This window comes from Lissotriton vulgaris, chromosome 2_1, assembly GCF_964263255.1.
Source record: "Lissotriton vulgaris chromosome 2_1, aLisVul1.2, whole genome shotgun sequence".
Lineage (NCBI taxonomy): Eukaryota > Metazoa > Chordata > Amphibia > Caudata > Salamandridae > Lissotriton > Lissotriton vulgaris.
Window position 1 is genome coordinate 20,953,397 of NC_141687.1, and position 21,397 is coordinate 20,974,793.

The 21,397-nt window shown below is 47.0% G+C and overlaps 1 protein-coding gene across 1 annotated transcript in view; it reads left to right on the forward strand.

The window, feature by feature from the left end:
• OBSL1 (obscurin like cytoskeletal adaptor 1) overlaps nucleotides 1-21,397 on the forward strand; it is a 548,309-nt gene that overhangs the window by 38,391 nt on the left and 488,521 nt on the right. The window contains exon 2 of the mRNA XM_086954344.1: nucleotides 18,570-19,666. Coding sequence (XP_086810470.1) covers nucleotides 18,574-19,666 — 1,093 coding nt within the window. The 5' untranslated portion in view covers nucleotides 18,570-18,573. The remainder of the gene's footprint in view (nucleotides 1-18,569; nucleotides 19,667-21,397) is intronic.

Below are 21,397 nucleotides of genomic sequence, written 5' to 3' on the forward strand. Positions count from 1 at the left end.
CATTCTATTGGGAAGTTGCAGTTCAAACTTAACCAATGGAGTACCTTGTTTTTCAGGGATGATGTTGTTTCACTCTGTTCTTGTTTAAGTGTTGGTACGTTTACCAATACAAGGACGTAGGCTCCGCATTCGGGTGGAAGGGTGATGCGTGCCGGAATCTGTCTAGACCTATATGGTTGTTCGTATGGTATCTTTGGTTGCTGGGACTTTGCAGTAGACTGATTAAGTTGTGTGGGTTTCTGTGTTGATTTCTGTGGTCCTTTTTGAGATGATACGTGTATGCTCGCCGGTTGTGCATTGGCTGATTGGGTGTTTGTGTTAGAAGTAAGTGATGTAGTGTTAGACGTTGAAGGTTTGTTTACAACTGTTGTGCTATTGCTTTGGGGATTCTGTTTTGGGAGAGTTATTGGCGTAGGTATAGATTTCTTTACTGTGGCTGCCTTAGGATGGGTGGCAATCGTGGGAGCCAAGGAAGCTAGGGTGGTAGTGGGAGGTGTAAGATGACTAGTATTATTGATTAGTCTTGCCATCTGTTTTTCGATATTGTTTAGGGTTCGCTCTATTGGTGTTAATTGAGTTTTTATAAGGTCCTTAATTATATCTACTACTTGTGAATTAAGCTCAAGATAATTTGAGTTGGCAGCACCGTGACCCCTGTGGACGTCGTCCGACGGTGCAGCTGAAACAAAGGGGTCATCCGCGTTAACCGTTGATGAGTGACTTGCGTTGTTCCGGTAGTTATTGCAGGGCGTTTTTTTGGGCCTTGTACGCCTTGGTAGAGTTTTTTGCTAAATCTTATTCTTAAATGCTGGTCTTGTGTTGTCTTGGTTAAGAAGAGGACCCTCCCTTATCTCCTTGTCGATTTTTAATGGAGAAACTGCTACAGGAAGTAGGGACTCGGTTAAAGATTGTGACCCGGTCAGGGTTAGCAGGGGAATTTGGGTGATTTGGGTGGGACTAATCACCAAAGTAGGTGTTTTTTCAAGGTCATCCAGGGTGTCTTCTCCAAGTGATAGATGAGTGACAGATAGGTCAACACTCGTTGGAATGGTGTGAAGTTCAGCGCGGGTTTCTCGCAATAATGGGACATTTGTTTCCTGTTGAGTGGGTGTTTTGGCTAGGGCCAAAAGGCCCATTGAGGATCTTCGTGCTGCTGCTAGGTCCTGGGAGACACGTCTTTCTAGGAGTACGATCCCCTGATTGATCGCGTCATTAGCTTTATTGATAAATTGGTCGATCGGCCCAATTATCGGACCCACTCCTTGTGCCGTCTTGTTTCTCATTGCCCTGGTTGTCATAGTGGCGCTGTAGCACAGATGTGATCTTAGGTATTATGATCAAATCGGGACCAAGATGCAATATGGATAGCAACGTATAAGTGGGGATGAAAATGGGTTGGCCCAGACCAGACTTGTGTGGTAAATATTTGATTTACCGTCCTAATTTCTATGCAGGTAAGTACTTAAACAAAAATAACTCAATCGGAAAGAAAGACGCAGAGTCCGTGGTGTTAGAGTTCTTAGGGGTTTTATTCCTTAAAAAGGAATGGTTCTGGTACCGGATATCGGGTTCCTGACACCACTGGGGTGCAGGAAGGGATAGAGCATACTTTATTGACAAGACATAACTTTTATACTTAAAGCATATAATGAATACCAATACAGTAGGCGTAACAGCTGAGAGAAACAAGATAAAAACACACACGTGTTAGCAATACGTAGTCAAAAGGCGTGAACTAGGCGTGAACATAGGGGTGTGTGCTAGAAACGTCACATGAGAGTGTCACAAGTAGGTGGGTACATAGCAGAATCTTGCAATGTCAGCAGAAATCTGAGGTCTGGATGCGCGCGCAGCTGCATGACGTGCGATTGACGTGGAGCTGGAGGGTGCAGGGGACTTGACATTTACACTAGCGGAAAGAGACAGAAGTCTGGCATGTCAGATCAACTTGTTCCTATATCATATCTGATATCTGATGTTTGGGAACCATATTATCTAGAGGGAAAGGTCTCTTGGGCAGAGGCTATTCTATACTGACTGTGAGTGCGTGTATAAGCGTCTACGTGTCTGCATGAGATGCGAGGGGGCATGGGCCTACCATGGTAACAGAGGCTATGAATTACTTGCACGGAGACAGTGAGGCTGGGCCCTTTGCTCTGCAGCTGGAAGGATGTTTACTTGAACTAGTAGGCAGGAATGTGTATTTGGAGGAGCGGAGCAGATAATTCGAAGGTTGAATACAGTCTTGGCAGGCAACAGGCTGAGCTAAGCGCCGTGAGCCGCACAGGGAGTAAGGCAGAGGTCACGGGTACAGAGGCAGCCTAGGCTGAGGCTTTCAGTGTCAGAAGGCAGGAAAAGGCTCGATGGCAGAATTCAGGGCCTACTTCGCCTGGGCTGGAAAACGTGTAAGGTACACTACATAAAGACGTTGGCACGGCATACTTAGAAACGGAATATTCAACCCGTTCAGGGTGGATCTGAAAGAGGACATGTTAACGTTGGACGCAAATGTATTTGCGTCTTCATAGCTGGCACAGGAGGGAAGTTACATGCACTTTAAGCTTGTACATGGAGACGGTGGGGTACACGTTAGGGAACATTCCTTGACCATAAAATTTATATTTCCTCATTCCCTCCTTGTTCCCTACGGACCCTTCATGATATATCAATCCTCATGAACCGATCAGTCTGTTCATGTAACATCATTTGCTCTTCTTTCTTCTTTTCGCCTTTTGAGTGAAAACTTGAATACGGAATACATGATGTGGCGCACAGACCACAAATCGCTGGCCCACATTGTAGGCACAGGCAGCAACTGAATACTATGACGAGGGCAATGCCTAGGAAGGATAGGATCTTCCATCCCCAAGCGGTCAACGTTGTCCAGAACCAACCGGACCAAGTCCAGGTGCCTGGATTCTGATGTATCAAACTTGCAATTTTATGAAGACGTGTGATAGCTTTATATACTGTTGGCGCGTTTTCTGGAATGAAAACACAGCAACTTGACCCGATGACCTTACAGGCTCCGCCCCTATCCGCTAGGATGACGTCAATAACAAGACGATTTTGAAGAACAACAACCCGCATGGCAGATTGCTCCTCTGTTAAGTTGCCTAGAGCGGAGGTAGTTTCATTCACTACTGCTTCGAGGGTTCTAGTTAATTTTCGTATCAGTTTACTATTAAAGACAGTACCTAAGTAGGGGAAGAAACCTTTATTGAAGTCTGTGTATTGCTCCCATGCCGTTTCAGTATAGTCGACAATCGGGAGATCTCTTCGAAGTCTAGTGGTTACTAGATTTGTATTTCTGTGATAATCAGGAGGGGCTAGAAAAACAGGTGGCAGAAGGAATGCAATGTAACAGGTACCATCCCAATCTGGAGGTAAGCGTATGTATGCGGTATGGCCACAAACAAAGTAGGAATGACGAGTAGCTCTAAATGAAGACTTGCCTTGATCACTGAATTCGACCACAATAGTACATTTACTATGACCTAAGTGTACTGAACCCTTCTTTATGACACATAAATCACCTGTGACTGGTAATACTGACATAGCAGGCAAAACTGGTGCAGCTTCGGATTCAACAGTAAGAATCATGAGGTTAATTGTATAATTACCTAATCCATATACTTCATTTTCTAGATCAGTTCCTATCCTAGTGGGAAGTCCCTTTATGTCAGGATAACAGGCGTTAAGCAGAACTAAGTTCAGGTTTCCCCAAACCCAATTTCCTTCGAAAACAGCAATATCAGAATCTAAAGAATTAATTATTCTAAACCATGCTCCACATGAGCCATTGTGAGTGAACGGGTATGGAAAGAGGGGCAGAACTCCCTTGTATTTCTGATAGGGAGGGAGTCGGCCACATATCCAACAGTTTGTAGCATTATTGGTCTGATGGGAGTGATGTAACATACTAATGAATGTGTTGTTGCGCAGCGCAAGTCTGTAAGATAATTCATGAGGGGGTAATTCGCTAAAAGAATGTTCGGCAGTGACATTGTAAGCAGATTGTTCACGCTTGAAGATAGGGTAATATATGGGCAGCAATATACTGGTAACAATAATCAAAAGACTTAGAAAAAACATAACCAATAATGTCACTATACAGTGACTACGAAGTGATTTACAATATGCACGTTTCTTGAGTTGTCTCTCTCTCTCTCTATCTCGGTCTAGGGGGTACATGTCAGAAACTATTTAACCGATTCACCTAGGGGAGGACTTAAACAATTAAACTGTCTGACTTGCTAGACCGCAATTTCGTTTTGTACTCCTCTTGTGGAGTTTTCTCTCTCTTGGGAACTTTAAAGTCACTAAAATCGAGGCAGTCCTTTGAGGGGGTGGAAGAGTCAGTCTCTGGCAACAGTTCATTACATTTTTTAATATGACTCGTGTGGATCCACCCCTTTCGGCCCTCCACTTTAATTGCAGTCCTCGTGGTCAGAAGGACGATCTTCGGCTCCTTCCAGCGGGGCTCCAGCGGGCTTCTCCTGTCGAAGTTGCGGATCAATACAGTGTCACCTGGACGGACATCGTGTGGCTTTACATCAGTGTTGTCGGGAAAGGCTGTGGCAACCTGTGAACGACATGATTGGAGTGCAGACATCAAGGAGGCAAGGTAATCTGTCAGCATATTACAGTCAACATCGGTTATTTTCTTAGGCATGGGCGTCCCCCACATATTTGGTGGTCGGCCAAAGACCACCTCATACGGGGATAGTCCTGATCTCGAATGGGGGACCATTCTCATATAGAACAGTGCAACTGGCAGGGCGACTATCCAGTCGACCCCTTTCTCTTTACATATTTTCGCAAGGCGTGTTTTCAGTGTCTGGTTATGCCTTTCTACAAGGCCAGCTGCTTCGGGATGTCGGACGCAATGGAATTTCCACTGATATCCTAGCAGAAGTGAAACTTGCTTCATGAGCTCGGACGAGAATGGCTGTCCGTTATCTGAGTACACGATACGAGGCAAGCCGTACCGTGGGAAGAATTCACGAACCAGCTGCTTGGCAGTGGTCGGGGCAGTGTAATCTGGGACTGGATATGCTTCGGTCCAACGGGAAAGTGCACAAACAACTACGAGGACATACTTGAATCCTCGACAACGGTCCATCTGGATATAATCCATCTGGAGAACTTCAAAAGGGTGATCGGGAGGATGAAATCCACCTTGCTCTACTGGGACGCTTTTACCTGGATTGAACTGACAACAGAATATGCAAGTACGCACTTTCTGTTTTGCTGCTGCTCGTAAATGTTTGTTGTACCAGAGATTCTGTAAACTGTCTAACATAGCTTTTTCTCCTAGGTGTGCTGGACTATGTGCTGTATTTATTATGACTTGAACCATAGAGTCGGGGAGAAACCATGTAGATTTTCCCTTCGTCATCCATCCCTGATCTGTCTGGATCCCTCCTAGTTCAGTCCATTTCTTGATTTCATCTGGACGAGCATGTGTCTGAATATCGATTACATCTAGTGTGGGATCCCTTACTGTCATACAATGTGTCGGCACTATTGTTTTTGTCACATCAGCTGTCTGGGTGTGAGTCAATGCTGTATGTTTTGCTGTTTGGTCCGCCAGGTCGTTACCCTGGGAAATAGAGTCTGTAACTTTAGTATGTGCTTTACACTTCATGATGGATATGCCTGAAGGCAGATGTATTGCTTCTAATAGTGCTTGAATGAGGGGACCGTGTTGGATCTTGGCACCGTGAGAGGTCAAGAAACCTCGTTCTTGCCATAACACTCCGAAGTCGTGTACGACTCCGAAAGCATAACGTGAATCTGTGTATATGTTAACATTTCTGTTCTTGGCTAGTATACAGGCTCGGGTCAGAGCGATGAGCCCTGCTGCTTGAGCGGACAGTGTATCAATACGATGTGTTTCTTTAACTTCAGTTTCAGTGGTCACTGCATATACGGCCACTAATTCTCCTGTACTTGTTCTCATACATGAACCATCCACGTAAAGTGTCAGGTCTGGATTTGTCAGTGGAACATCTGTTAAGTCTCGTCGGGGCTTTGTTACTGCATTAATGATCTCTATACAATCATGCGGGGCATACTTATTCATCTGTCGTGAAACTTGCTGCGTCGCGGCAATGGGCTGTGGCTGTGATACCGCTGCGGTCTGTACTGTATGTGGTGGAGCATGCACAGGCTGTGAATTCTGTGAAGTCTGTGGCTGAACCTGGTCTTGTCTAGGCGGATGCGGTCTTTCTTTAGTTTTACCTGTTGCTATATTGTGTTTCAGGACTGGACATTCATGTACGTAGTGACCTGGCTGTTTGCAATAGTTACATGTCCCTTTAACGGGAGCTGCCGAATTACCTGTCTGGGTCGCACCCTTTTTCTGACCGTCGGCTGGAACCGACTGGGCCACTAACATTTTCATTTTTGTGTCTTTCATACGTCTCTGTTCGTGATCCTGTTCTTCTCTAATTCTGTTCTGGTGGTATTGTAACATCTGTAACATCTGGGATGGCGTATTTGCTTGTCATGTACTTTCAACTTTATATACACGGTTTTTAACTGATGTCAGGGAATTCTCGACTAATTTTGTTACAAAAAGGTGTGGGTACGACTCGCTACCTGGTTTTAGGCCACTATTAATAATGAAACATTTCTCGAATCTGGAATAGAAGTCACTAGTATCTTCATCGTGTTTCTGTTTACAGGCTGATATTGCGTCCCAGTCTTCCTTTTTAGTTGTCAATAATCTTGGCAAGACCTGTACTATTAAACCTGGTAATGCTTTAGCTTTGTCCCCAAGGCCTAGCCCTGGGGTACGACCTTTTTCCTCGTCTTCTATTTCAGTCCAGATAATCTTTTTATCTCCCACCTCCCATTCTTTTTCTTTGAGTTTCTCGTAGATGCGGGTGGGCAGCAGTACTTTTAACAATTTCATAATATCTGTATACGTGTAATCTCCCATGAGTAACATGTCTTTAAGTTCTCGGTGAAAACCTGCAGGGTCTTTATCATGACAGGGTACTAGTTTCTTCATTTCTAACAATTCCAACTTTATTAAAGGTGTGTACACAAACACACGTTCTAATGCGTTATTGGCATTCATGACTGGGTGTACTTCTCGTAAAGGATTCTGCCTGTCAAAATGACACATTTTTCTTTCTGGAGGCGGAGCTGAAACATATTGTGGGCCTAAGAAGGCGTTATATCTGCGGCGTTGTTCTAGAATTATTTGAATTAATCTGGTACTTAGGCCTCTCCATCTATTCATAAGTAGCGCTTCTAATGCATCAGGTAAGGGACCTGGATCAGAATGTTGTTGTCTGTATAACGTGATGAGATGCTGAATCATGTATACACCAGCTAATTTCTGCTCGTCTGGGGAAAGGTTCAGAAATGTCTGTGCTACTGTATCATCATTGTATGTGCTAGAGTTGTCAGCCCATAGCACTGCTGACCGGGCTAGTTCTTGTTCATCCATAGAATTGAGTACATGGTACCCCATTTGTTCTTGAAGAATTTTATCGGTTACCTGAAACAGATATTCAGGAGAACTCCGTTTTGATATGCCAGAGAGAAAAACTCTCTTGCTTTCGTGGGCGAATGCCTTTCCTAAGGTAATTTCCCTTACCTACATACGCTATCATTTCTTTAGTCATGTCGTGTTCTTCAGGTCCTTCCTCCTCGGAGGAGTCATTCTTGTCACTTTCTTTTTCTTTTTCGTGTATTTCCATTACCGCTTTTCTAATTTTCTTGTACATACTTGCTATACAATTCAGTTTGTCATGTTTTCCCTCAGCTATATTTTGACCCCACTTGTTTAGTGCTTCCATCTCTTCCTGGTCTACTCCAGGCCTGTCTCGTTCTCTTATTAAGCAATTTATGAAGAAACGTAATATACATCCTTGAGTGTCTACTTTCTGGTGAGCCAGGGCCTCTTTAATACTTTCAGGATCTTCCCCAGTCTGGACAAAATGATATATTCTATCTAGGTGTTCAGTCATTCTTGGAAATAACACTAGGTAATCTGCAACTTTTCGTAAGCGTAGTGATGCTAACAACATTCTATCGTCTTTACCGGGTACTGGATCATATCTGCAAAATGGAAGGGGTTCTTTAAGCATGTCGAGACGGGGTGATTGGGGTGTACGTTGCTTCAACATGTCCCTAAGGTTTAATCTGTGTGTTGCTGGCGGGGTCTGGAGACCTCCTGTCGCACCTCCTGTAGCGGAGGCTTGAAAATTGTATGTCTGTGGAGTCGGTACCTGTACCTGAACTTGTCTCTTACTAGGATCAGGTGTAAACGGATTTAGTGTGTCAATCTTAGATGTGGGAAGTGGTGGAGGTGGAGGAGCAGGCGGAGCAGACTGTCGAACGGGTGAACTTTGTTGCGGTGATGACTGGACATTGTCTTGGAGCAGATGGCCACCTCCGTCACCGTCAGTAGGCGGTACGTGGGCACGTGGATTGGTGTAAGCGGGTCCTACATCGTCTAGATAGGAAGCAAGGAATATGTCTTTGGTGGTCCTGTGACTTACTTTAGTCGGAACCAATGGTGGCGGCAGATCTTTCGGTATTTCTGAAGTGGCTCCAGGCAAACCCTCGGCCACTAAGTACATGCCATTTACAAGATTGTTTCGCATACGGTCTACTTGTTCTGCTTTTACTCGGATCCCTTCATTAACTAATTCGTTTTCTCGGACTCTATCCGACTCTTCTCTATGTCTGTCTTCTTTACGGAGTGCTTTTTCGGCACGTTTATGTGATTCTTTACGCCAAAATTCTATGGCGTCTTTCTGAGATTGTCTGGCTTTCTTTTTCCATAACGCTTCTTCTACCTTCATGATGCACTCGGCATCCCATGTTCCTGTAACAGGCCATCTGTGTCTCTCGTCTAGGTGCTTGGTATAATCGGCCCATAAATCTAGATACAGTATGGCATCTAAGCCATGCTTATGGTACATAAAATTTCCAGGAGTGTCCCTAGGGGGGATAGGAATTTCTTCCTCTAGTATCCCTTTCCTAGTTCCTATCTGTCTTAATTTATTGAAAAACGGCATCTTGTTACTTAGTACTGGATACTCGATACTTGTTACTTACTCTGAACACAGCTAGTTACACAAAAACACAATAATGTATATCAAACAATCACTCATACCACGACATTAATTACATGAAAACATTTTGAACACATATGACTACCCACGATACTAGATGTACTGCTAAACAGCACAGATACACTGTCTGGAGAACAGTGCAAGAACTTGAATAACTGATGTACTGCTAAACAGCACAGATACACTGTCTAAAACAGTGCAGACCGTGTTTGTGTACCCAAACCCGTCTTTACCGGATACATAATAATGCACCCGTCTAGATACGTCCCAGCAATGGTACTCACCGGGAAGCACGGAACAGAAGGCCTCGGAAAACTCGACTGGACTGGACCGGACTGAACTCGACTCGACTCGACGCGTGGATACTTCGGAAACTGGTGGGCCTCTTGACACCTCGGACCTTGCTTCTTTCGGCTAGGCTCTGGTCGGGATCCTCCGCACTCCTCACCGCCTCGTCTGGGTGCTGATCGCAGTCTCCGTCACCTCCGTGGGCCAGAGGGAGATACAGGAAATCCTGCGGGTACGCGTAATTGTCCGTCTTGACTTGTGGCAGGGGGCAAAGGTTGCAACGCACCAACCGGCGCGTAAGGTGGGGGAGGAGTCCCTATTCGGGCGCCAGATTAATGTGGTAAATATTTGATTTACCGTCCTAATTTCTATGCAGGTAAGTACTTAAACAAAAATAACTCAATCGGAAAGAAAGACGCAGAGTCCGTGGTGTTAGAGTTCTTAGGGGTTTTATTCCTTAAAAAGGAATGGTTCTGGTACCGGATATCGGGTTCCTGACACCACTGGGGTGCAGGAAGGGATAGAGCATACTTTATTGACAAGACATAACTTTTATACTTAAAGCATATAATGAATACCAATACAGTAGGCGTAACAGCTGAGAGAAACAAGATAAAAACACACACGTGTTAGCAATACGTAGTCAAAAGGCGTGAACTAGGCGTGAACATAGGGGTGTGTGCTAGAAACGTCACATGAGAGTGTCACAAGTAGGTGGGTACATAGCAGAATCTTGCAATGTCAGCAGAAATCTGAGGTCTGGATGCGCGCGCAGCTGCATGACGTGCGATTGACGTGGAGCTGGAGGGTGCAGGGGACTTGACATTTACACTAGCGGAAAGAGACAGAAGTCTGGCATGTCAGATCAACTTGTTCCTATATCATATCTGATATCTGATGTTTGGGAACCATATTATCTAGAGGGAAAGGTCTCTTGGGCAGAGGCTATTCTATACTGACTGTGAGTGCGTGTATAAGCGTCTACGTGTCTGCATGAGATGCGAGGGGGCATGGGCCTACCATGGTAACAGAGGCTATGAATTACTTGCACGGAGACAGTGAGGCCGGGCCCTTTGCTCTGCAGCTGGAAGGATGTTTACTTGAACTAGTAGGCAGGAATGTGTATTTGGAGGAGTGGAGCAGATAATTTGAAGGTTGAATACAGTCTTGGCAGGCAACAGGCTGAGCTAAGCGCCGTGAGCCGCACAGGGAGTAAGGCAGAGGTCACGGGTACAGAGGCAGCCTAGGCTGAGGCTTTCAGTGTCAGAAGGCAGGAAAAGGCTCGATGGCAGAATTCAGGGCCTACTTCGCCTGGGCTGGAAAACGTGTAAGGTACACTACATAAAGACGTTGGCACGGCATACTTAGAAACGGAATATTCAACCCGTTCAGGGTGGATCTGAAAGAGGACATGTTAACGTTGGACGCAAATGTATTTGCGTCTTCATAGCTGGCACAGGAGGGAAGTTACATGCACTTTAAGCTTGTACATGGAGACGGTGGGGTACACGTTAGGGAACATTCCTTGACCATAAAATTTATATTTCCTCACTTGCCCAGGCTTGAACGGGCTTAAACGGGCCCGCCCTTTGCCCGGGCTTCGCCCCGGGCTGCGACCCGCGCGCGTCCCGCGATGCGCGTTGCTGGCCTCGTTTAAATCAGTATGGAGTGAAAGGGGGCGTGGCACTGGGAGGGGGCGCGGCTCACGCGGGAAGAGGAAACAGCTGATGGACTTAACGCTGTTCCTCGCAGTCCCGGGGCCGCGCCTCTCACCTCCTCTGCGGCCTCGCGAAGGCTTCCTCCTCCCTCTGATGGCACGATGGTTTGGGCAGATGAAAGCTACTCCTGTAGCGTGAAGCAGGTTGCAAGGGAACACTCGGTAAGAGCCTCAATACGAGCGGCTCCCGCGCAGCGGGGGCCGCGAGAGGTTTTGAAGTCCTTGATGGGGGCGGGCACTGGGAGGGGGCGCGGCTCATGCGGGAAGAGGAAACAGCTGATGGACTTAACGCTGTTCCTCGCAGTCCCGGGGCCGCGCCTCTCACCTCCTCTGCGGCCTCGCGAAGGCTTCCTCCTCCCTCTGATGGCACGATGGTTTGGGCAGATGAAAGCTACTCCTGTAGCGTGAAGCAGGTTGCAAGGGAACACTCGGTAAGAGCCTCAATACGAGCGGCACCCGCGCAGCGGGGGCCGCAAGAGGTTTTGAAGTCCTTGATGGGGGCGGGCACTGGGAGGGGGCGCGGCTCACGCGGGAAGAGGAAACAGCTGATGGACTTAACGCTGTTCCTCGCAGTCCTGGGGCCGCGCCTCTCGCCTCCTCTGCGGCCTCGCGAAGGCTTCCTCCTCCCTCTGATGGCACGATGGTTTGGGCAGATGAAAGCTACTCCTGTAGCGTGAAGCAGGTTGCAAGGGAACACTCGGTAAGAGCCTCAATACGAGCGGCACCCGCGCAGCGGGGGCCGCAAGAGGTTTTGAAGTCCTTGATGGGGGCGGGCACTGGGAGGGGGCGCGGCTCACGCGGGAAGAGGAAACAGCTGATGGACTTAATGCTGTTCCTCGCAGTCCCGGGGCCGCGCCTCTCACCTCCTCTGCGGCCTCGCGAAGGCTTCCTCCTCCCTCTGATGGCACGATGGTTTGGGCAGATGAAAGCTACTCCTGTAGCGTGAAGCAGGTTGCAAGGGAACACTCGGTAAGAGCCTCAATACGAGCGGCTCCCGCACAGCGGGGGCCGCGAGAGGTTTTGAAGTCCTTGATGGGGGCGGGCACTGGGAGGGGGCGCGGCTCACGCGGGAAGAGGAAACAGGTGATGGACTTAACGCTGTTCCTCGCAGTCCCGGGGCCGCGCCTCTCACCTCCTCTGCGGCCTCGCGAAGGCTTCCTCCTCCCTCTGATGGCACGATGGTTTGGGCAGATGAAAGCTACTCCTGTAGCGTGAAGCAGGTTGCAAGGGAACACTCGGTAAGAGCCTCAATACGAGCGGCACCCCGAAAGCGACTCTGAAAGTGACTTTCTCAATAATGCCAGCATCCTCGAAGATTTTTAGGTCTTGTTCGACTTTGTGGTGTAAATGGAATGCCACTCTGGTGGCGGAGTGAGGGCCTTGATGTTGAGCTGGACCGGCCATCCTTTCAGGCACCGACGAGTTGGGGAGCAAATTCTTGCACTAATGCCTCTACCTCCGTGGCATGGATGAGAAAAGAGAATTTGACCAGGTGGAGGTATTAAGCCATCTGGAATCCTAAGAGAAACCCTGATCCTTCTCCGTAGACATAGAATTTAGCTCTTGCGGAGGTGGACCGCGGCTGATATCTGCAGGAAAGGCAGATGCTAGTTGTAGATGGGTATGGTTGCTGGATGCAAACACTTTGGGCCTCATTTATGAAAAGTGACGCAACGCTGCGTGAAAACAGCGATGCGTCACTTTTCACTGCACCCTCCTTGCGACACCAATGATGCATCATATTTACAGTATGACGCATCAAGGCGCAAGGAGTTACAGATTTGTCAGTATTTCTGACGTATTTGTATGGCGCAAAAGTGACGCAACTGCAGAAATGTGTTCTTTCACATGGGGCAAGCCCCATGTGAAAGGGCCTGCATCAGTCTTGTGCCTGCTGTGAGGCAGGCGTAAGAAATTGACGCATTTGTGTCCTAGAAGTGGAGCAGTGAAATCTTATAGATTTCACTGCGTCACTTTCATGACCCTTTCTTGCGTCAATACGCCCCCCTTGCATACTTTGTACCTGGCGCCGGTATAATGTGGCGCAGGGGTTTACAAAGTGACGCATCTACCTAGATGCATCACTTTGTAAATATGGCGCAACAAGGCGCATTTTTTACGCCACTGGTGCATCACAAAAGTGACGCACTGGCAGCGTAAAAGTGACGCACAGCCTCATAAATGAGGCCCTTTGACTTTTGTCTGTCTTAGGATGGGTGGTGCGGCCCAGGGTATAGTTGTGGAATGCAAACACTTTGACTTTTGTGCCCCACCTGCTCTTTAGTCATGAGGTTAATAGATGCACCTGTGTACTCAGCACTTTTGGAGGTTCCCCATGGGTATGCTGTCTGGTCGCCACTGCCTTTATAACATGGATGGCTTCACTGCATTCGTCACCATCCACGCTGCTGTCCTCTGGGTGTTCGGAAGCGGTCTTGACTGCGTGTACCCTTTTCTGTTGTGGTTTGTCCCATTGTGGGGTTGAGCAACAGACCATCGCCAAGTGGTTTTGTTTTCCACAGGGTGCGGTGCGGCAATGGACACCCACAGCATTGGCTGGCTGCTTTGGGTTTGGCGGCTTCTTGGTTTTTTTTATGGGTCCTTTGCTGACTAAATTGACGAGCTCAGTTTTGATGGGGATTGTAGGGCAGCTGCCATATGGTATGCTCTGGCCTTCAACAATTCCTTTGAGTTTCCTAGGACGAGAATGTTAGGCATAGGCATGTCCAAAAGGAAGAAATGATGGACGGAATGCTGAACCTGGCCTGGCAGTTTGGGCTGGACTGTTCCCATGGGGAATAGGGTCAAGACTGATTTGCATATGACTGGGCTTCAACTGGACCGGCATGGGGGGGGGGAAATGATGGATTTAGGCCCAGATCTCTGCATTGGGGTGAATGTTTGACATTGTTCTGCATTCTGTCCATCAATTGTTTTTTTTACATTTATCAACCAGAGTGGGACGGGTACGCCTAGACGTGAGTCCCCTGCTCTCCATGGCACTGAAGTCAAGCTAGCCTGGCTGAAGAGGGGTGAAACCCCGAAACCGGTCCTAGGATGCTTGTTTCCAGTCTAGGGAGGACCTGGCTTGGCAGTTCGGGCTGCACTGTTCCCATTGGGCGCAGGGTCAAGAATGGTTTGCATATGGCTGGGTTTAAACTGGGATGGCATGGGGAGCAAAAAACGATGGATTTAGGCCCAGATCTCTGTACTGGGGTGAGTGTATGACATTATTCATTATTCTGTCCATCAATTTTTCATTGTGCATAGGCATGTTGGCAACCTGCAGGATTTGTTCTTGGAGTTTTGCGGACGCCTAACCTGGTATGAATTGCACCCTGATTTCATCATCGCGTAAGGGCATAGAAGATGTCTACCTGTTCATCTGGGTTCTGGCACGCCTGATGCAGCTAGTAGCATTTGTAGTGTGGATTTAAGAACGGTTCAAAGTACGCTGTTATGGCGTCGTTTAGCGTCTGGTATGTGCGCTGGGTCCAGCTTCCACAACATTTTCCCAGCCCTCGCACACCTCTGCCCTGCCTGGGTGTAGGAGGAATAGTTTTTTTCTGTCTTCAGACATGTCCTATGCAGCAAAATGGGTTGTGGGGTTGTGAGCTCTCTGGCTTGACGCTGTACCTCTTTCTGCTCGTGATTTCTTGCTGTAAGGAGGTGAGTGCTGCTGGCTGGTAACAGAACTTAGGACCCCCCTTCACCTGGCAAAACCAAGCGCCAGCGGAATGTCCGGTCCCATGTCCCAAAACTCTGCAGACACCATCTCTCTTACCCCGAATACACCACATTGACCAAGCGACCACGCCCGATGCACTCTCAAGCTCCTCCTCCCAAGAGGAGCCCCCAAAACCCCACAGCAACTAAACATAGCATATTAATTCTGGGCGCCCCTATGTTGAAAAAACAAAATACATCACTACATCCATGGACGGCTCAAACCACCTCAGCAACGAAATACTCCTGGAAGCCCCCTACGCTCATCGAATAAAATGTAGCACTAGAAGCCTGCACGCCCCACAACACCTCAGCAAGCAACAAGTTATACATCCCTGAATGCGCCAAAAATGGCGCTGTACACCCCGAACGCCCCCTACCCTTATCCAACAAAAGACAGCATTACACCCATATAGTTCAGCAACATTACAGCACTGCATTCCTGGATGCCCCATAATACTTTGGCAGCAAAATACAGCACTGTACTAACCTCCAGACAGCGGCGCTAGAACCAGGAGTACAGCGGGCACTGTACCCCCATAGGTCTCAGAGAGAGAGGGCCAGACGATGGGCAGCAGTGAGGCTTGTTGAAGGGAGAACTGCTTTTAGGAGCATTTGGTTTGTGGTCGAAAACAGAAGGTCAGTGAGAAAAGACTCTAAAATTCTCCTGTTTTTTTATTTTTCCAGCTGTGTGCAGTCGTTTGAACTTCAAGGGCCTTTTATAACTTGCGGGTTTTAGGGCAGGCTAAAGAGGATGTGATGACAAATGTTTAAACTAATTAATCACAAAACAGGGCACCCCAATATTCCCCCAGGAGACAGGCTATGTATGTACATATAATTATAGCGAGGAACTCATGATGGAGTAAATTTAGGGAAATTGAATCAATTGTTGTGGAATTGGTATCAGTCGAATCCAACCCAAGAAAATCAACGTTGTGTCCGGTAATGATACAGGTGGGCAGTTTATTGATCAATCGTTTTTTTCAATAATAAATAATAAATGACCTTAGGAATCAGCGTCTAGATACAAAAATGGTTGACCCTTCAGATCAAGTCTATTTAATCACTTCATTTAGATGCAAGAATCCTATTCAAGAGATGAAAATCTAATAGAAATAAACGAAATCGATAAATAAGTGCAGCAGGAAACAAGCTCCAGATACCAAAGAAAGTAATCAAACACTTTGGGAGGTCTTTTTCAGGCACATGCATCAAGCTATTTTGGAATCGCAAACGGTGACAATTGCAAAAATCGGCCATTTGCGAGTACAAAATCACTTTTTGGGATGCATCATTGATTTTTTATGTATCGCAATTTAAGAATTCGCAATTTTTTGCGATTTCTCAAATTGCGATAGCATTTAAGAAATCGCAAAATTTGCGATTTCTTAAATGCTATGCATGATTAATTTTAATTTGCGAATTCTCAATTTTGAAGGGAAAAATTACCATGAAGTAAACCTTCATGGTAATTTGCAAAAAGTTAAAAAAATGCAAATAAATGCATTTTTGACACTTACATGTTACACACACACATGCCCTTGGGACATGTGTGTGAGTAAAATGTACTTACGTGACATTCCAGGGGTGCAGGGGGGGTCCTTTGGACCCCCCCTGCACCCTTGAAATTGCATTCTCATTTTGCGATTCCTTAATTGCGAATTCGCAAAATGAAAATGCCTTTCTCATTGATTCCTATGGGCCTCAAGGCCCATAGGAATCAATGTAAAGCGATTCCTTATTTGCGATTCGCAATTAAGGAATTGCAAATAAGGAAAAAAACGAAATCGCTAAAACTTTTGCGATTTCTTGATGCATTGCCGTTTGCGATTCCTTAATTGCGATTCCTTAATTTCGCAATTAAGGAATCGCTAACGGCACCAATGATGCATGTACCTGTTTGTGTCTGCACCCTGAGTCCTGAAGATGGCCTCATCGGTTGATGCTTTAAGAGGCCGAAACGTTGACAACCATCCCAAGTCAGCCTTAATGTTAGCACACAGCGCTTTCCTCATAGGATTATGAAGACTATGTTAGAAGCAATCTCTGACTAGTGGTCTGTGCACTAATCAAGGCACGTACGCATTAGTGGACTCTGTGTATGTTATTATGTGGCCTGCGTTAGTGTGTGCTACTCTTTTGATCCTGCTTTCCTGATAGTTCATCGCCATTTCTTATTTTTTAGTTTTGAAAACATGAAAACACTGATTGTTCGAATAAACTGTCTATATTTATTATTACCTGGTGCAGAGTACGCCTTTGTCGGTGCCTATCAATTTGGATCCTCAATCTGTTTTAAATTGATTTTTTTGGGGTTAGATTTAGTTGATACCAATCCCTAAGCATTAGATTCAATTGCTCTGAAATTACTCTTTCTGGACCTCTCATTATATTTTTGTGTCAGCTGTGTAAATAGCCGCTAAGGGCCCGATTGACAAAAGTAATCTGAGACAAAATCCTAACTTTAAGACTTTCGGTGTTCACAAAAGGCATTTAGTAGTAGTAACATTAGGAATCCTAACTTCACTACTACTAAATGCCTTCTGTGAATACCAAAAGTAGTAGCTTCAGGATTTTATCTCAGATTAGTTCTGTGAATCAGGCCCAGGTTTCCTAACTTTACTACTACTAAATGCCTTTTGTGAATACCGAAAGTTGTAAAGTTAGGATTTTGTCTCAGTTTAGTTGTAGTAAAGTTAGGAATCCTAACTTTATTACTACTAAATGCCTTTTGTGAATACCGACAGTTGTAAAGTTAGGATTTTGTCTCAGTTTAGTTGTAGTAAAGTTAGAAATCCTAACTTCACTACTACTAAATGCCTTCTGTGAATACCAAAAGTAGTACCTTTAGGATTTTATCTCAGATTAGTTCTGTGAATCGGGACCAGGTTTCCTAACTTTATTACTACTAAATGCCTTTTGTGAATACCGAAAGTTGTAAAGTTAGGATTTTGTCTCAGTTTAGTAGTAGTAAAGTTAGGAATCCTAACATAACTACTACGAAATGCCTTTTGTGAATACCGAAAGTGGTAAAGTTAGGATTTTGTCTCAGATTCCTTTTGTGAATCGAGCCCTAAGATGTAGAGTAACCTTTGATAGATGCCATTATAGAGCTTGAGAGGGAGTTGAATATGGCGGGCGAGAGATTTATTCTGGGTGAGATGGATGGACAGTCATATGATGGCTTGCTTTATGATGGTCACCTGTGGATGTCCAGCGGCTGGTCACTGATTGCACAAGCTGGTTGGTTTCCTCTGTAGTCTATTGGATCAGCTGTGCTTGTGATTTCTCAATGGTTGACGAGATAATGAGGCCGTTGACTTCTTCATGTATTTATGCGTTTTTGTGGATAGAATTTATGGGTGGTGGCATGTTGCTTTGATGGGTAGTGTGTGCTTTAACTTTGTTAATGGTGAACTGACTAAGGTGGCTGGCTGTTGACCAATGCTTTACTAGATACTATCTGTTGGGCGGCTGGTGTCTTGTTCGCAGGATAAAGAGGCTGTTGGTTTCAATATTACTGGTGGTTTCATGGGGGTTGGTTGGACAAGGGGGCCTCACCCACTTGTCATTGCACACACGTGTGCAATCACTGCCACTCCCCTTTTCTTCCCGCTCTGTGTTCACCACTCCCATGTGTTCTCTTGATGTCTCATGATCTTTCTCTCTCTCTTACACTCTCATCCTCTTGTGTGACCTAATTCACACCCTCTCTCTCTCTTTCTCTCTCTCAGGTTAATGACGACTCTTGCTGTGTGCCACCCTTACCACCAGGTCCAGATGGAGACCATTGGGGGGGCCCCACGATTCCTCTCATACCCTCGCACGTTCACGGCGAGAAGCGGCGAGGATGCCACCCTCAGATGCCAGATTGCTGGAGACCCTCGCCCCTCTGTGATCTGGGAGAAGGATAAGTGCCCGATCCAGCCGTCTGGTCGGTACAGAGTGCTGGAGGATGGCACGGCTTACCACCTCGTCATCTCTGCTGTGACCCTGGAGGACAGCGGGCAGTACATCTGCAAAGCCCGCAATGGTGTGGGGGAGACCTATGCAGCGGCGGCTTTGAACGTGGAGGGGGGTGAAGAAGTACTTAATGTGGAAGCAGATAAGAGGCCGCGGTTCCTCATCAAACCAGTGTCCCTCAAAGTCACCAAAGGGGACAACGTGGCCTTTGCCTGCAAGGTGTGGGGTCAGCCGAGCCCTACACTGCACTGGGAGAAGGATGGCAAGAGGCTGTCGGACATCTTTGAGAGTGCCCACTTCGCCGTGGGCAGCGAGCTGGAAGGGTGGCATTACCTGAAGATCCACAGTGCCCGTGTGCCCGATGAGGGAGTGTATGTCTGCCGGGCACGCAACTCCTCCGGGGAGAGCCTGGCCGCAGCCATGCTGCTGGTGGACCGGGGGGCCCAGAAAGATGGGCCCCACCCAGTCTTCCCCAAGAACAGCTTTCCCCTGGGGCCAGAGCAACGCAATGACCGGAGGCAGCGTGGACGCCACCGGCACTGGATGGACTCCGAGCCCGAGCCCCGGACTCTACACCAGAACGGCGAGGTGCCCCTTGCCTGCCCCAAAGCCAAGGCCTTCGCCGTCAGTGAGGGCAAGCATGCCAAGTTCCGCTGCTATGTGACGGGCAAGCCCAAACCGGAGATTATCTGGAGGAAAGACGGGCGGGTGCTGTCGGTGGGCCGGAGGCACCTGGTGTACGAGGACCGAGAAGGTTACTTCATCCTCAAGGTGCTATACTGCAAGCAACAGGACGCGGGGCTGTACGTGTGCAGCGCCTCGAACACCGCTGGGCAGACGCTGAGCGCCGTGCAGCTGCACGTCAGAGGTAGGATCAGGCACTTTGTAAGAGGGAGGATGAGGCTGCATGTGAGAGGTGAGATGATGCTGTACGTAAGAGGATAATGCTGCCTGTGAGAAGTGGGATGATACTGCTCGTGAGAGGATAATACTGCATGTGAGGATCAGACTGTATATGAGGGGTAAAATCACAGGGTATGTAAGAGGTGGGATGAAGCTGCTTGTGAGATAAGGATGCAGTGTTTAAGCAAAATATTAAAGAAAAAGATATTGTGTGGACAGATTATTGTGTCAAGAATATTGAGGACCAAAATACTGTGATGGTAAGTTTCTATGAGTAAGTTTTACTAGACTTAACTACGGTACATAAATGTGCCTTGACAATATATCTCTTCAAGGTACGTAGATGTGGAGTTAAGAATAGCACGTCTATAATCACCTATCTGCACCGACCTTTTCCATATTTTGGAACTCAATATTTTTGACACTTTATTCTGTCCACACCATATTTTTGACATTGATATTCTCTCAGGCAACCACAGGCGCGAGGTGATACTTCTCTTGGCTAAGAGTGTTATAAGGCCAACGGGGTCCTTTCTGACTTCTCGCCACCAACCTCCTCCATCAGCACATGTAGGATCATTTGACGTGGAAATCAATAGTTCTGTTCTTCCCAGAATTGTAGACATTGTATATATGCTCTCTAACCAAAATATCGCAATACTTGGGCATGTCCATGCATATGTGTAAAGTTACTCACTCTCCCATAACATCGCTAAGTCACGAAACATTAAGGGCCGTATTTATGAAAAAATAACGCAGCGCGGCAAGTCATCCTGCTGTGCTGTGTTACAGGGTAAGGGCAAGAATGCACCATATTTATCATAGTACGGCCCGTTCCTGCCTTTTCAAAGCACAGGTGCACAATGGGCTGCCTAGAGCCAACCCAGGCACCCGTGCACCATGGTGCAAGGATGCCTGCATTGCATGCAGGGTTGTTTTTGTGCAGGAAGGGGCACCTATAGGGGCACACATAAAAAAGAGGAAGGAACGTGGGTAAATGAAGACAATTAGCAGTTTGCTGCTCTCCCAGGGCTGCCAGTAATGGCAAATCTGGGAATGCCTAGATGTCCATGGGTTTTCCTTGGGTGTTCCCACGAAAGGCCTTTTGAGGGCAGAGAAACGCATCACAGCGGTTTGCACTGTGTTGTGTTACTCCTGATATATCAAGCCCCTCAGGGCCATGAGAAGAGGCCTCACATGGCTTGATTAATTGGATTTTGGGGTTGCATCAAGCATGGAAAAGCGGCACAGCCCCCACATAAATAGGGCCCTTAGGGGTTAAACAGCAACAGACACACATGCACTGTCTAAGTGACCGACAATGGTTCATCAGTGGGATGTTGTAAGTGATGCTCAGGGGTAGACATGGCTGTTGGTGGTATGACAAGTGTAAACCTCAGGGACAGAGGAAGCCATTCCTCTGGGTGACATGTCGTGCATGATGGCCAGTGGTAGGCATGGCTGTTGTCAGGATGCTCAGGTGAGACGTGGCTGTTAGTGGCCTGATGCATGTGTGGCCTATTTTTGAATGTGACTCTTGGTGGGGTGCGGCATTCGAAGCTCTGGGGTAGGCACTGCTGTTGGGTAGGTTTGGCTTTTAGGATTCCCCATGTAAGACTTAGGAGCTGTTGACGGATCCCACATGTAGGACTCAGGTACAGGAATGGCTGTTGACGTGATACTGTACACGATGCTC